Source organism: Coturnix japonica, chromosome Z, assembly GCF_001577835.2.
Source record: "Coturnix japonica isolate 7356 chromosome Z, Coturnix japonica 2.1, whole genome shotgun sequence".
In the NCBI taxonomy this organism is placed as follows: Eukaryota; Metazoa; Chordata; class Aves; order Galliformes; family Phasianidae; genus Coturnix; species Coturnix japonica.
The window spans coordinates 51,230,760-51,245,820 of NC_029547.1; the positions used below are offsets into that span (position 1 = coordinate 51,230,760).

The following is a 15,061-nucleotide window of genomic DNA, read 5'->3' on the forward strand; positions in this document are numbered from 1 at the left end:
ATAAATTTATAATAATTCACTGAAGAAATATAAAGAAGACTAAGTGGCAGCACTGAGTATGTATGAATGTGCTCGAAATGCAGTTCCAGACCAAAGGGACTCAGGTTAGAAGAACCGCTTTCATGAGATCTTTCCTCCACCATAAAGGAGTCAGTTAAGTAACTAAGGCATGAAAGTGTGCTTAGTCATCTGAATTTGGGGATGAAATGCACCCTAAACCTCTCTGCCATAGCCATGCTGCATCTGGAATTAGTCATATGGAGAATGAGCATGGTGCCCATCACTGTGTGTATGAGTCCTCTCAGAGAGGACAGGTGCAGGGGAAAAGATACAGTTTTCCAATTAGCACAAGAGTGACTTCCTTCCCTAAACTGGGGGTTGTGGTGCATGTCTTTTAGCTCAGAGGAGAATAAAAATAAGACAGTGATGAAAGCAGTGAATGGGACTTTGTGGGAACTGTTTCCATGTGTGGAATGAATGTGGTGATATGACTTGGACTTGATGATCCCCGTGGCTACTCTATGATTCAACAATACTCTATTTTCAGATACACAGAGACGCATCAATGATGACACAAATATCAGAATCTACTTTTTTTTTTTTTTTTTTTTTTTTTTTAAGGAATAACAAACATCCAAGAGATTGTATCTGACCCAAACCAACAAAGAAATAGGGATCTTTGGGTCAGTGTTTAAGAGTTTAGTTTTACAAAAAGTACAGCATTTAGCACTGAGCAGTACATTCATTGTATGAGTTCCAACTAAACTGATTGGCATAGTGACACAGAGAGAGCAAATACAGCTCTGAGGATATTGGGCGTTGCTTTCCATGTGAAATGTTCCATTTTTGACGTTTATAAGTGATATATTGGAAATAAAAAAAAACCAAAAAATTGTGAATATGCTGTTCAACATTTGAAACACCAGATCATTATTTTTCATGTGTGTGTTTTGTTTTAGCTTATAAAACATTGCAGCAATAAGGAGTAAAGAAACGCTTTCAGATACCCTTTTTACTTCCAGGGTTAATACGCAATATTTGTACATATCAAAACGTGTAATTCCCAGCTGCATGGGTGTTACAACCATATTCTTGTTAAATGTTGAGGTTTCCATCTGAACGCTATGTGATGTCTTGCTGTGATCTTTCTGCCAGGTTCAGATTCAATTTTAATAAATGAATATAGCTCAGAGAATTCAGCGTGCAGAATGACTCACTTTATTGCAGAACTGTTTATGGTGACTTGACTTGAATCAATGCTGGAATAATCCCACTTTGCCTGATGCAGTGCTGCCATATTCTTCCTTCTGATCCCAGACCCACTTCGCCCCCAGGACAATGACTTCTTCTGCAGCTAAATAGCCTCAGCTACTTTGACTATCTATTTTTTTCCCCCCTTGTTACAAGCAAATCCACTTTCTGGTTGGATAAAATGGAAATGACTTGGAGGGGTTTGGAAATTGCCATGCAGTGACAAAATTCTAACGATAATGTTAGGACCAAGATGATGCAGGGTTTGGTGGAAGCAGAATCCAGAGGCCTGCCTGCAAGGTATTTGGGACTGCTCAGAGCAGAGGTCATAAAAATGCATTATGACCCTGACAGCAGAACAGCAGCCTACTGCACTACAACCAGAGTCCACTTCTTCCAGGCAGTGACTGCCATGCCGTATTACACATAGGAGATCGGTTGCTGTAGTGAATACATTTATACAAACAAAACATTTTATACAAACATGTTTTCTTTTTGAGATAGTTTGATGACTGGTGAAAATAAGCACAATTTAAAGACAGGTTGACCTTAGAGTACCTCTGTATCTTGGTGAATAAGCAGCAATTCTGAACTCACTGTTGCTTTTGTTCTATACCTTTTGCCCTAGAGAAAAGAGTGCTCACTTTTCTGTACCCTTAGTAGAAATTACACTTTATTTATCACCTTATCTTACAGCTGTTTCACAGTATTAAAAAAAAAAAACAAAACAGTAAAAGAGAAGGCAGAGACATGCATTCCAGTGCTTCTTCAGATGAGCATTTTCACTTTTTTCAGTAAAGATGCAGAACCAAATTAAACTTTCCCTGTACTCTTTGATTCCTGCTTTCTGAGCAAGCTCATTATTCACAACGGGGTTCAATTTCAGCATGTTTCCTTGAATTAAAGATACCACAACAGAAGCCAAGACACCCTTTCTTCAGGCTTTGACACACGTGAGTTCTGCTATCCAATGTTTTTGCTTTCAGGTGTGTTTGGCTGTTTCCCAGATACTGTAGATTGCATTCTGAGGGCCTTGATGATGTGAAAACATCTGCTTTCTCCCTGGACTGCCCAGCAGAAGTCATGCTGCTATGCCTGGCTGCAGCTCCTTGGGAGCACTGATGTAGCTGCCTAACCCCCAGCCAGGATAGAGGTGTAAATGACTTGGACATAAACGAAAACCAAAATCCAAACAAAGGTGTGGTTCACTTCACACAGAAGTATTTATTCACTTCTGTTTGTTCTGAAACCATCCTGCTGGTGGTTTCTTTATTTTTTTTTTCCCCTTCATTTTTTTTTCTGCATACTTGCAGGAACCGGCCTCTCCGAGCCGTACCTGTGTGCCCTGAGCCACCACAGGACGGCTTTGCTTGCAGACACCTTAGGCTCAGCCGCAGAGGAGTTCCGTAGCGCTCACCGCGTTGCACGGGCGCTGCTAACACGACTCATCCCGCGGCACCGCACCGCAAGGTCACCGGGCAGCGGCCGCTGTCACCCCAGGGATGTCCCCAGTGACACCTGCAGTCCTTCTCCGAGCCTCCTCTCCCGCTCTCCCCGGCCGGGCATCCCTGTCTCTGCCTCCACCGCACCCTCAATAACGCCGCCGTGGCCTCGGTTTCCCCCGCTGCCCGGAACTGGCTGGGAGGAAAATGCCGCATCACAGCGCCGGGCTGGCGGCCGTCTGCCCGCGGCCCCGAGCATCGCTGGGGAGGGGGCCGGCTGAGCCCGCTCCCGCCGCGTCCCCGCGCCGCCCAGCGTATATAGGGGCGATCCGCCCGCTGCCCCTCCGTTAACTTTCCCGCATCCCGGAGCGGGGACCTCTCGGGGCCTCAAACTTTCCCAGCGCTGCCAACCCCGCGTTGCTGCGGGGGGCGGCGCGGCCCCGCGCTCGTCCCCCGGCGGCGTCGGGCGCCGCTCCGACTTCGGCCCGCCCCGCACGGGAGTGAAGGCGCCGGGCTCGGGCGGGCTGTGCTGCTGTTGCTCCCGCAGCCGCCGCAGCAGCAGCCGGAGGAGGATGGAGCCGGGCAAGGAGCCCCGAGCGGCGGGAGAGAAGCCGGGCGAGCCCGAGCCGGCCGTGTCCTTCCAGGCCCGGCTGTGGAAGAACCTGCAGCTGGGCAGCAAGGGCCGGAGCGGCGGCGGCGGGCGGGCGGCAGCCGATCGTCGCACTGCGGAGCCCCCCGCCCCACCGGCCGGCGGCAAGGCGGACCCGCTGCCCCCCGCCCGCTGGGCCGGCTTCAGGCGGCGGCGGCAGGTGCTGGACCGCGTCTTCTCGTCCTCCCAGCCCAACCTGTGCTGCTCGGCCGCCGAGCCGCTGGAGCCGGGCGGCGAATCCGGCTTCGCCCTGCGCCGGCTGCGCGAGCACCTGCTGCCCCAGGGCAAGGGGCCGCCTCCCGCCCGCCGCGAGGGCCCCGCCGCCGCTCCGCCGCCCCCAGCGGGACCCAAGGCCGGCGGCGAGGAGGGGCACCGCGCCGGGAAGGAGGGGCGGCGGCCCGGGGCGCACCTGTCCCACCAGAAGAGCTCCTCGCTGCCCAGCACCGCCTGCCTGGAGCAGCTGCTGCACGGCTCGCCCACCGCCGGGCGGAGGACGGAACACCGGGCGGAGGAGGCCGACGGCGACGCGGTGAGTGTCTGCAGAAGGGACGGACGGACGGACGGATGGATGGATGGATGGATGGGGAGAGCCGAACCCGTCCCTGGAGGCGGCCGCCACCGCGCCCTGGGGCGGCCCCGAGCCACTCCCTGGGCCGGGCGGGGCAGGGGGCGGCGGTGGAGTGCCGGGGTGGAGGGGCCGGGCCGGGAGGAACTGCGGGGAGCAACTTTCCGCGGAGCCGCGTGGTGTGTCTGGCAGAGGCAGCCGACGAGACCCCGCGCTGCTGGAGTCACCGGGCGATGCGCGGTGTGTGTTGATGTGTTTTAAAGATGACTGAATACACACGGAAACGTGGGTTGATTTTATTTTTATTTTTTTAATTTTTTTTTTTTTCAGCGCTGTTCCGTTCAGTAAAGAAACAGACCTTTTGTTTACAAAACATGCCGATTGTTATTTACTTGTGAGGGGATTACTCTTCTTTTGAGTAGGGTGCAGTCATAACATTTGGAAGCAATACTGCTAATGACAGCAGAGCCGCGTGGAGCTTTCCAACAGTTGTCTGTAATGAGCAGGACCACGGCCAATTTCAGCACTTATTGGCATTTACTCGGACTGTCCCTGTGTACCAAAGCCGCTCTTTCTGGTATTAGATAGAACTTGCTGTGACCCTTGCATGCTGGTTAAGCTTACAGTTGTGGATTGTGGTGTTTATTCTGAAGGGTTGACTGGAAACAGCTGTTTTGTGTTTTCCAGTCTGCACATCCTCTGTCCCTCTTGTCTCCAGAGGTACCATCTCACTCAGGTTATTAAATCTGGTTTAATTCACCAGCTTCACTGGGCTACAGGACAGCAGGAGGAATTCAATTCCAATTATAAAGCTCTGTTGGATATCCTCCATCTGCATCTGGTGTTCTCCAGAGGTTTGCATGGAGTGAGCTGCATCTTCCATGGCTGCTGGGGTTTCAGCTGAAATGTCTTTCAGGAGTTGGACTCAGTGATCCTTATGAGTCCCTTCCAACTTACAACATTCATTGAATCAGGTCCTCTATGCTGTGTTCCTGGTTCAGCTGAGTTCCCACAAGCCTCCTCTTTGGCTATAGGCCTGTTGAAATCAATAGTAATAAAGTTTGGTATGATTAAGGTATCTTATGGTGTCAGCCATCAGGCAAGAAAGTGTCCTGCTTGAATTAAATGGATGCCCACAGTGATCCAGAAATTGAACAGCTGTGATCCTCAGTGTGGAACATGTACCAGAACTTCTCTCCATCTAGATTCCAGCAAAATCTCAAATATATTTCAAAGCAAGTTCTAATTCTGGCAGTATTTCAATTTTATTTATATTTTAATTTTTTTTAAAGAACATATTTTTAACATAGTCGTATGGGAAAGCAGTATGAAATTCTGTGAGGCTCCTTCAGACTTCATGCACATTTATTGTGTTGATTGTTTTTTATTATTATTATTATTATAGTTTTCTTTAGCAAATACATACTTACTAGATACTTCAAGGAAGATGGAGGGGAAAAGTAAAATCCTTTAAGAAATCAAGTTTGTTATGCTTTTAAGCTAAAACTAAAGAGCTGTAGTGAGTGTAAAGGAACAGAAGTTATGTAGCAAGTGGGAAGACAGGCTGTGGAAGTTGCACTGCTCTGTGCATTTAATTTTTGAATGTTCTTCTTGGTGTAGGCAAAACAATTGAGAGCGACTTGAACAAAGCTAATGGTATGGCAGTATTTCGCTGAACACTGGCAGTACAGCACATGCCTGGCTTTCTGGGGATGGGGTGGATCTCCCATTGTGGTGTATCTGACTGGTGCATTGCTTCAAGAGAAGACGGGTACTCACGCTTGCAGTCTTATGCAGAGAACAACTGCAGCATTTGAACAGTAAATCCTGATCTGTTTCTCTTTGGAAGATTGCATACCTCTCAAAGCTGCCCTCAGATTGTTTTGAAGATAGATGGGTACCATAGCCAGTATGCAGGAAACCGAGGTTCCTTGTAGCTACAATATAAGTACTGTTGACTAGGACCAGGAAATAACCATGGGTGTGACTGAGTATCATTCTATTTCTGCAACTGCAGCAATGGGGGGTGGGGGGGGAGCGGGGAAGTGGGCAGGCAAGGCTCAGCCTCTGGATGTGTAGCCATAGGGAAGGAAGCTTCATTAGCTCTGCTGCTCACAAATGCATTTGTTTAATTAATATGGCATCCTTCAGACCTACATTTATGGGTCTTCAGGGCCAGAAATCAGTTAGAGTGGTTGTTGTATAATCCAGCATGATGCAAAGAAGAGAGATAAGGCAGTGAGAAAAACCTAGAGGGGAGAATTCAGACTGTTTGTCTCTCATTAATAGATAAACATTTCTTTAAAAAAGTTGGTTTAAGAGTGAGCTTTGTGTCTCTTGGGGGGGAATCTGCTGGATCGATTGATCAGTGCAAGGAGGTTGTGTGTTAGAAACGTAGCACTGTACCAGTGTACTGAAAACAAACAAGGGGAAGTGCAGTGATTCTATTAAATAGAAACAGGAGTAGGGACAGCCCTAAGGAGGCCTGACAGGATGAGAGCTGGGCAGGGAGTGGTAGAGGATGCAGGGCCAGTGAAAACCTGAGTGGCATACCATGCCTGGTTTTCTGCCTGTACAGAATAAATCCATACCTAGCATAGAGCCACTGGGGTCAGTGCAGTTGTGCTAGCAGAACTCTTGCCTTGTTTGTTCTAATTAGTGTATCTTCCAGGTCACATTTCAGTAATTGATCCAGCCATTGAAGGCAAAAGAGCAAAATAAAAGGGAAAGCAAATGATGTCACTGAAGGTCTGCACTGATAAAGCCTCACTAGAATCTTCATTGGCACTTCAGACGTGAAAGGAATCAGCCTTGGGGAGGCAGAGGGCATTAGGAAACCTGAACACCTCTGACCTCCAAGGAGTACCCTTTTCTGAGATAATGCAAATATAAAAGAAGAAGAGTTGGAGGCAGCTAATTGGCACAGATGCTTGGAGCATGATTTGAGGAGAGCAGCATTCTGAGAATGCAAGGGCAAACTTTTAGGCAATATGGGAGAACTTTCTTTTGGGAATCTGGTCATTGTCATGTACAGAAGCAGAGGATGAACCAGTGTTCAAGCTAACCTAATAGAAACTGCATGGAAATAACAAACAGGAGAAAAAAGTTGTTGCTGAAGTTCATTTCTTCCTTCTTCTTCTTTTTTAAAATTTTTTTTTCAAAAAAGTTGCAGTTTCTTGGGGCTGTTTGTTCCTCCCAGAGTTTAACTAGACATCCAGTCCCATCAAAGGATGTGCACTGCCCTGTTCCCTCCTTGTATTAATTTCTGGTAAACTGTTTATCTTTGAGCAATTTGGGATGCTGAAGCCTGTTTGTCATGCTCTTTCAGATAATCATCCATCTGTCAGCTTACCCTATGGTAATACTGTGTGTACATTGCTGACATGAAAACCATGAGGTTGCACAACAGAGTATCACAGAATCACAGAATTGTAGGGGTTGGAAGGGACCTCTAGAGATCATCGAGTCCATCCTCCCCTACCAAAGCAGGTTTCCTACACCACGTCACACAGGTAGGCGTCCAGGCAGGTCTTGAATATCTCCAGAGAAGGAGACTCCACCACCTCCCTGGGCAGCCTGTTCCAGTGCTCTGTCACCCTCACTGTAAAGAAGTTCTTCTGCACATTCGTGTGGAACTTCCTATGCTGAAGTTTCATCCCATTACCCCTAGTCCTGTCCCCACGCACTAATGAAAAGAGACCAGCCTTGCCACTATGGTCCCCACATCTCAAGTATTTATAAATCTGGATCAATAATCCAGTAATATTTAACTATATCCTGAACAGCCTCTGCTTAATTAACTGGAGATCTCCTTGCAGTTTTCAAAGTGAGCTGTATCAGTTTTCAAAGTTGGCATATTAGCATTTCTTCTCCTGTGAAATACTTATCTCTCAATTCATTTAAGATTTCTTTTTTTATTCTTTTTATTTATTTTATTTCTATTTTTATTTTTTTCCCCTTCCTTCACTCTTAGTATGTAAGGCTCTCCAGAGCAAAATTATGATGCTGGGAGAAATAGGTGGTCAGTGAGTAGGAGATGCAACAGTCCTCTGCTGAAGGAACAGCAACAGAAGGGTTGTTTAGTCCCCAGTGATTGCTGTAGTGAAATAACTTTTGGTGTAGGACTTGTAACAAACCACTCCAGCTAAATTTCAAATGTCTGTGTTGAAACTCTACTTATTCCATTTATTTAACACATTTCATAACTTTACTGAATAGTGTTGAACTTGTGAAGGGTGAAAAGCCAAACACCTATAGTTATAGAGTTAAACTCTTTCTCAAGAAACGTGGAGAAATATTTTTTCCTTTACTGCTGATGTGTTTTATATAGATAATGACTACACAGCAGTAAGACTCAGTTACCGCCATGATGCAAAGAGAAGCACTTTTTTAGAGCTTCAAAAAATAAGACTAAAACAGTTTTAAAGCTGGCAATGCGTAAGTCACATTCCATCTCTGTAGGCAGTTTTAATTTAACTGTTTTGTCTCACAATGTGATGCTAAAATATTAACAGACCTGAGTGTCATCTTTATTTTTCATCTTTGATGAATGGCTGGCTCGTCCTTGGCAAGATGGTTGAGAACTCTGCACTGATCTGAAGACGAATGATTGACTTTTCCTATCTAATCTCTTACTATTGATTCTAGATCTCAGTGATTTTGGTATCTTCTACGGAATTTTAAGAAGGTAGCTGTAATATAAGCCCTAAAGCTGTAATTTTAAATAGAAGCAGTCTCCCATGTAGCACAACTCTGACTCTTGAAACGACAGAATAAAAATGGCAAACTTTATTTAAGAATTCAATTCCCCTGGCAATCCCTATGCTTCAGCTTTCTCAAACAAACAAAAGATTACCAACTTCTTTAGAATGTTATTACACCTAGCTTTGCATCCAAAGCTGTTTGAAGAAATAAGAGGTGTTTGAGGAAAATGTTGGCTTTACTCTTTATTAGTTAATAATTAAATTGGTTTTATAAAATATATAATTGGGATGTCTCAACCCAACTACTCTAATACATTTTCCATTTGTTTAAAAATGGGGAAAAAAAAAGCCAACAGAAGATGAAAAAAAGAGAGTAGTAGATATTTAATATTTCTGATACAGATTCCCTAAAAGATGATAGTGGATCTATTAGTATTGCTCTGTAATCAAATTCTTCTCTGGATTGCCGTGTTTGTTGCCAGTTATTTACACTAACAGCAGCCTGGTAATAGCTCTGTAATTTACCCTTAGAAATGAGCGTATGTGTTTGGAGCTTTTTTTCCCCCTTAAACACAGTTCTTGCTGTGATGCATCTGATGCTTAGCATCTGTAATGCTTGGAGCAGAACTTTTGGATGATGTTGGTTGTTGTGTGATGTTTGATTACATGTTCTGCATTACTGCAGCACGGGGAGTCCTTAACCACTTTGTTTCTCAGTAAGAAGAGGTGTTCTGTAATAGTGACTGATGTTTCTATCACCTGCTCTCAAGTGGATTCTTATCAGCTTACAGTTTTTCTACTTCTTCTCTGCAGCTCCTCCCTCACTGACATAAGTATTGTTTTCATACTGACCTTATCCAGGCAAATAGTCTGTCTTTCCATAACTAAGCCTTTTTTTAATTTTTATTATTTTTTTTTCCAGAAATGTAGCAGAGCAAAAATGTTTGAATTATTGTTTTTTTTTTATTATTTTTATTTTTTCATTAATATATTATGTGCCATGAATGGAGGGCAGTGTTGATGCCAGGTGATGACAAAGGATAAGTTGTGGATGTGTTTTCTGCTTCCAATAGAAAAGAGGCTTTGAGTACTAGGACACTAGCACTGTTTTGCTGGGCTGTCAAATGTTCAAGTATCTGCAACAGTCCTCTTTATTTTGTTTTGGGGAAGTGAAAAGCTCTGTAAGCAGAATTTATTCCTTCCTTCAGTTTATGTCATCTGTAATGCTTGGTTACTATTGTAGATTTTTCTTTTGTTGTTGTTTTGAGATCAAACCTTTCCTATTTTTCCCTCTTACATTTTCTATGAAGATCAGAAGTTGGCTGTATAAATTCATTATTTCTGACTTTACTCAAGTTCAAACTTATTCTTTAAATCATTTTGGTTTTTCTCTAGCCTTTCTCTGCTTATTCAAAAGGGCAGAGAGAGAGGACATGTTCATTCAGAGAAAGTAAGTGAATTCAGTCACTTGTTTAACTATTTGCACAATTGGCACTAAAACACTTCATAAAACTGAGTATCGAACTTTTGAAATGCAGCATTTGGACTCTGTTCTCCTCTCTGTCCTATTCAGGAGGAGTTCTGCAACTATTTCTCAAGAAAAATCATGCTCAGAAATGAGTCATGAAATGTGATATCAGGAGAATTAGATGCTTTTTCAGAGAAAAGCTGAGTGCTATTTACATAATGCATTTGGCTTGAGCATGAAAACCAAGCAGGCTATGGATGGGATCCCATATATTTGTTTAGATAGAGCACTTCACTCTCTTCTGTGCTTTTGGGCAGGTGACTGTGTTAGGCAAAGATGAATATTCCCATAAAGGTTTGCAAACATTGATGAACAAAATAAAATTAATGCACCTTGTGGAAATGTATGCATGCTTTTTTTTGCTGCTTGTCTAATTAAGTTGTACTGAACCTTGTAATTAATGAATATCCATAATATGTTCACACCTTGTGTAAGCAGCTCTGTTTCATATCTGTCGTGTAGTAGACATATGTACCCGTGAGAAGCCTGTTTGTTTCTTCAGTTCTGTTATCAGTTCAGCAGCTTGACTGCCCTATAGCTAATGATACATTTTTTATGCAGTTAGGTTTTACAGAAATATCAGCATCTTCTGAGTAATGTACAGCATCCAGATGTCTTCCTGGTAAGGTGTCTTATACCATAGTTTGCGTAGTAAGAGAAGGAAAACTGTAGCTGATGTCTTGGTAGGTGACTGCAAGCCAAGTGCTCTTTCTAAGTCTTTTTTGCTTAATGCTGGATCTCACTAATGAATGAATCAGCTGAAATGCATTTCCAGTCTGCGCTAGCTCTGTCTCTGTTGGCAGAGCATGGCATAAACATTGAGACGTCTTCTAGAAACTAATTCTCACCCAGTTTGAACACGATTTCATCTTCAGCTGTAGCAAGGCCTTTGTACCCCATCTGTAAAGCATAACTGCCTTCCTGGGTCTCAGGGATCTTCATAATCCCCAAACCTCCAAAATCTGTTGAAGAGTTGGCTTGAGAATTTCCTTTGATTCTATCTGGCAAATTGTTATGTGTTCCTGGAGAGCAGGATCCAAATTCCTTCTAGCTGGAGAAAACAACTACAGAGTTCCTGTTGTATTTGCTAGGAAAGGAATGATTACCAAATGAAACTTCCCACTCAGCAGTGAGCATGAAGTTCTAGGATGCTTGGTGAAACGTAGAAATTATTCAGCTCTCTTACTGAAGGCGAGGAATGTGGCTTTGGCCTTCATTTTAAGGATGTCCAGATGCCCTTGCTACTAAAGGCTTGTTGCCCACTTCTGTACAGACTGTTCTGTTACAGTTGTAATTGCATCTTAAAATTTCGAACCTGGTGGTGGTTTTGATTTTTTTCTGGCATATTTTCATTGATATATTATTAATATAAAAACAGCTTGAATGTCAGTGCAAAAAGAATTGGCTTTTGCAGTTCAGCTTTATACTGTATTTTCATACTAATAACAGTACTGCCATCAGCTAGTATCCAGGAATAAATGTGAAGGGATAAATGCATGTGCAAAGTGTAGCCTTTGTGTGCTGCATTTAAAACAAACAAACAACAACAACAACGAAAACCACTAAAAACATCACCGATGTACAAGGAATGGGAGCTTTAATCTTTGTCATGTTTATAAGATTTGTATCTAAGATTCGACTCAGAAATGTAGTTCAGCATGCAGGGTGATAGATAATCTCATACAATTGCAGTGCTAAGATTTATGTTGCACTCATTTATGTGAGTTAGTGCCAAGTGACAATGGAAACAATCTAATAGTCTCTGCCCTGGAGATGTTGGAATGAAAACTTTTTCCTTTTAAACATGTATCCAGTTTCGTCATTTTGTTTATGTTTGGTTTGTTTGTGTGTGTGGTTTCTTTTTTTTTTCTGTTTGAGCATTGGAAGTTTTGCTTGCTTGGCTTTCAGGCTGGCAGCATGTGCATGGCTATGTGGCTGTGCATGGAGGGGATGTGCTGGCCATGAGGCAGCAGCAGCATTAGGGCATACAGCGCATTGCATGCAGGATTCTAAGTGACATGTTAGGTGGAAGTGTTTTAGGTTTATTATCATATTCTGGATATGAGTTACTCAGCTTTAGAAAGTTTAAGTGTCACCTATGTATCATGGACCACTTAGGTAGCGTTTCTTAGTTGCATAATGAGAAAAAACTGAGCAAGTGCCCTGTTTACAGATAATTCCTCATTTTAGTTAAGACTAAAAAATGAAGAATCAACCTAATAATCCTAATGTGGTAGGAAAAGAAATGTTTGAGGTATAATGAATTATGCTGCTTTCTACTTTTTCCATTATACTTTTTTTTTTTCCTTCTTCCTCCTTTCCCCCCACAACCCCCTTTCCATATCTCAGCGTGCAAAGTACTGCATTATTTTGGTTTCAAATAATCATTTTTACTGCTTTCTAATTTAACCTAAGTGGGGAATTTTGAGGAAAATTCTGATCCCTTCCAATGAGTATAGAGTGCTGTGCAGATTGCTCCAAAAGTAATGCCTGCAGTTTATTTTTATGAAAACAGCAGCATCTATGAAGAGCACAACAACCTTATTTCATAGAGCAAATTCTCAACAACAAAGCATGCTTTTATAAAACAGTCACCAGAATTAGCTATGCATTTTTGCCATGCAATGAACAGGAGTCTATGTGCTGTGCTTCTCGGAATGTGCACCAGCAGAGGTGACCCACTGTTGTTGCTGCTTAAATGCACCACCCACTGCTTCACTGTGTTCACTCCACTATTTGGTTTCCATAAATGTTCAGCAAGCATCATTGAATGTCAGTGAGGGCCACTGTTTCCACATGGAGGAATTCAGTGGCACAACTTTGCTTCATCTGTACTTCCATGTCAGGTACCATTCTGTCAGACTATGCCTCTGCTTCCATCTGTCACATGGCAACAATGTGTAGTGGGATATGAATGTCCTAGTTCATCCTCTACTGCCATACTGCCAGCATCCCCTTCTGATGGTAGTAGGCCAGGATAGCAAAATAGAAGGCAATACTTTCAGAGCAGTCCATGTAGAAAACGTTATTTCCAAAATAATAAATTCATATGAAGAGAGCTTTTCAAAGCCACTCCTTTAAGGCTGGCATCTATTATAAGCCTTGTTAAGTAATTTCAGGTGTTCAGAAGCCAGATATTAAGCACATCTGTGTAATATTCTCCTGATGCTCTGTCCTGCTGTTCCTCAGGCAAATGTTAACTTAGTACTTATTTGTAGCAGTACTGTGAATAATGCAAGCTGTAGGTTGTCATTATTGCTGGGAGTCTCTTTCACTTGTGTAGTGGTGAGCTCACTCTGAACTTATTCTACCTTTTTAACTATAATTTTAAAATAAGCCTATGGTGGCAATGCAGAACAGATGTACTGTACACAAACTGTTCACTGACAAAAACAAGATCATAGAATCACAGAATCACAAGGTTGGAAAGGACCTACAAGATCATCTAGTCCAGTTGTCCTCCCTTTGCCATACCTACAGAAAACCCCTAAACCATATCTCCTATATGACAGACACCAATATCCAGACACCTCTTGAACACTGCCAGGGGATGGCAAATTCACCACCTTCCAGTGCCTGACCACTCTCTGAGGGAAAAATTTCCTTCTTATGTCCAGTCTAAGCCTCATCTGATACAACTTGTGGCCATTTCCCACAAGATGAAAGTATGTTTATTGATTGTTCTTACTTCTTTCTGCTTACACACTTGTTTTGCAGTCATGGTGAATGCAGATGCCAAAACTCAGGTGGTATATCTTATTATTTAGAAGTATCACTGTTTAGAGCAGTAGCATTAATATTGCCTCTCAATGTAACCTTAGCACATGGTGCATAATGAAATTTAACAACTTCTGTCAAAATCCTTGTGTCAGTTTCTTTGATTAGTGGAAAAGAAACAGCTGCTTGTAGTGAATAAGAATTTTCCCATCTTGAAAAATGGTTCAAAATATCCAGAAGAAAAGAAACAGCTTTTATTTGTCTTTATACTGGACAGATTTCTACACAGGCATGTGATTTGGTACGCTTTTTCATTAGCAAATGAGGCAAAAGAACAAAAGGTGTTGGCATCACTTAATTGCAGTTAATTATGGGTAGTTGTCTTTCTTAGAGCAGTGAACATATTTACTTCTTTGACAACTGTGCTGATGCATTTGTACCAAAGTTTTGAGAATCTCTGTACAGGAAGGTTGTGATGCTTAGGAGGAATGGATCATAGGCAACACAAAGCATTTTGGTATGGAGCACTTATTCGAGGCAGGGTTACTAAAATCTTTACAAGTACCTTTCTAAAGAAAAGGCTATTAGTCTCTTACTCTACCACTCAGTTCTTTTTGTTGTGAACCGGAGTAATTTTGTTCTAGTATGATGAATGTGATGCATGCTACTTTTATTGTTGTTGAGAGAGCTGACAAGTGATGGAGGAAGAAAAAAGAGATGTGGAAAATAACAGGAGGCTGCAAGAGCCATGTCTCGGGAGATGGCCAGATATAGACAAGTGCTTTAGTCTGTAGGATTGCTGCCAGCTGTCCTTGGGAAATTTGTTTTAGCAAAACAGGTTTCATTTGGCTTTCAGAGTCAGTAAAAACAGTGCATCTGATTATTGCATTTGTGTGTGTGCGTGCATTGAAGAGGAAGAGCAGTAGGGAAGGTGAATAGAATCTCTTGTCTGCTGCAAGTCCTTTCTTTTCCATTTTTTGTTACTATGTCTTCATTGGTGTGATGACTTGCTTGCTAAATGTTTGCATGCTAATGGTGCTGGCAAAATGAGTCCCATTCTGAACAGTGTTTCATCTTAATAGTATTGCACTGAAGTACTGTATTATCGTTGCATTAATAGCTATTCAGTCTTACTCACTCATTTATGTATTCCTCCTATTAATATTCAGCATTAGAACCTACCTATTTCTGTATGCCCCCTGCAAT

General features: G+C 42.9%; 1 protein-coding gene across 1 annotated transcript in view; it reads left to right on the plus strand.

The window, feature by feature from the left end:
* Nucleotides 1–3,142: 3,142 nt before the first annotated feature.
* The window catches only part of MCTP1 (multiple C2 and transmembrane domain containing 1), a 240,760-nt gene continuing 228,841 nt past the window's right edge, over nt 3,143–15,061 (plus strand). The window contains exon 1 of the mRNA XM_032441507.1: nt 3,143–3,871. Within this exon, the coding sequence (XP_032297398.1) occupies nt 3,266–3,871 (606 nt within the window). The 5' untranslated portion in view covers nt 3,143–3,265. The remainder of the gene's footprint in view (nt 3,872–15,061) is intronic.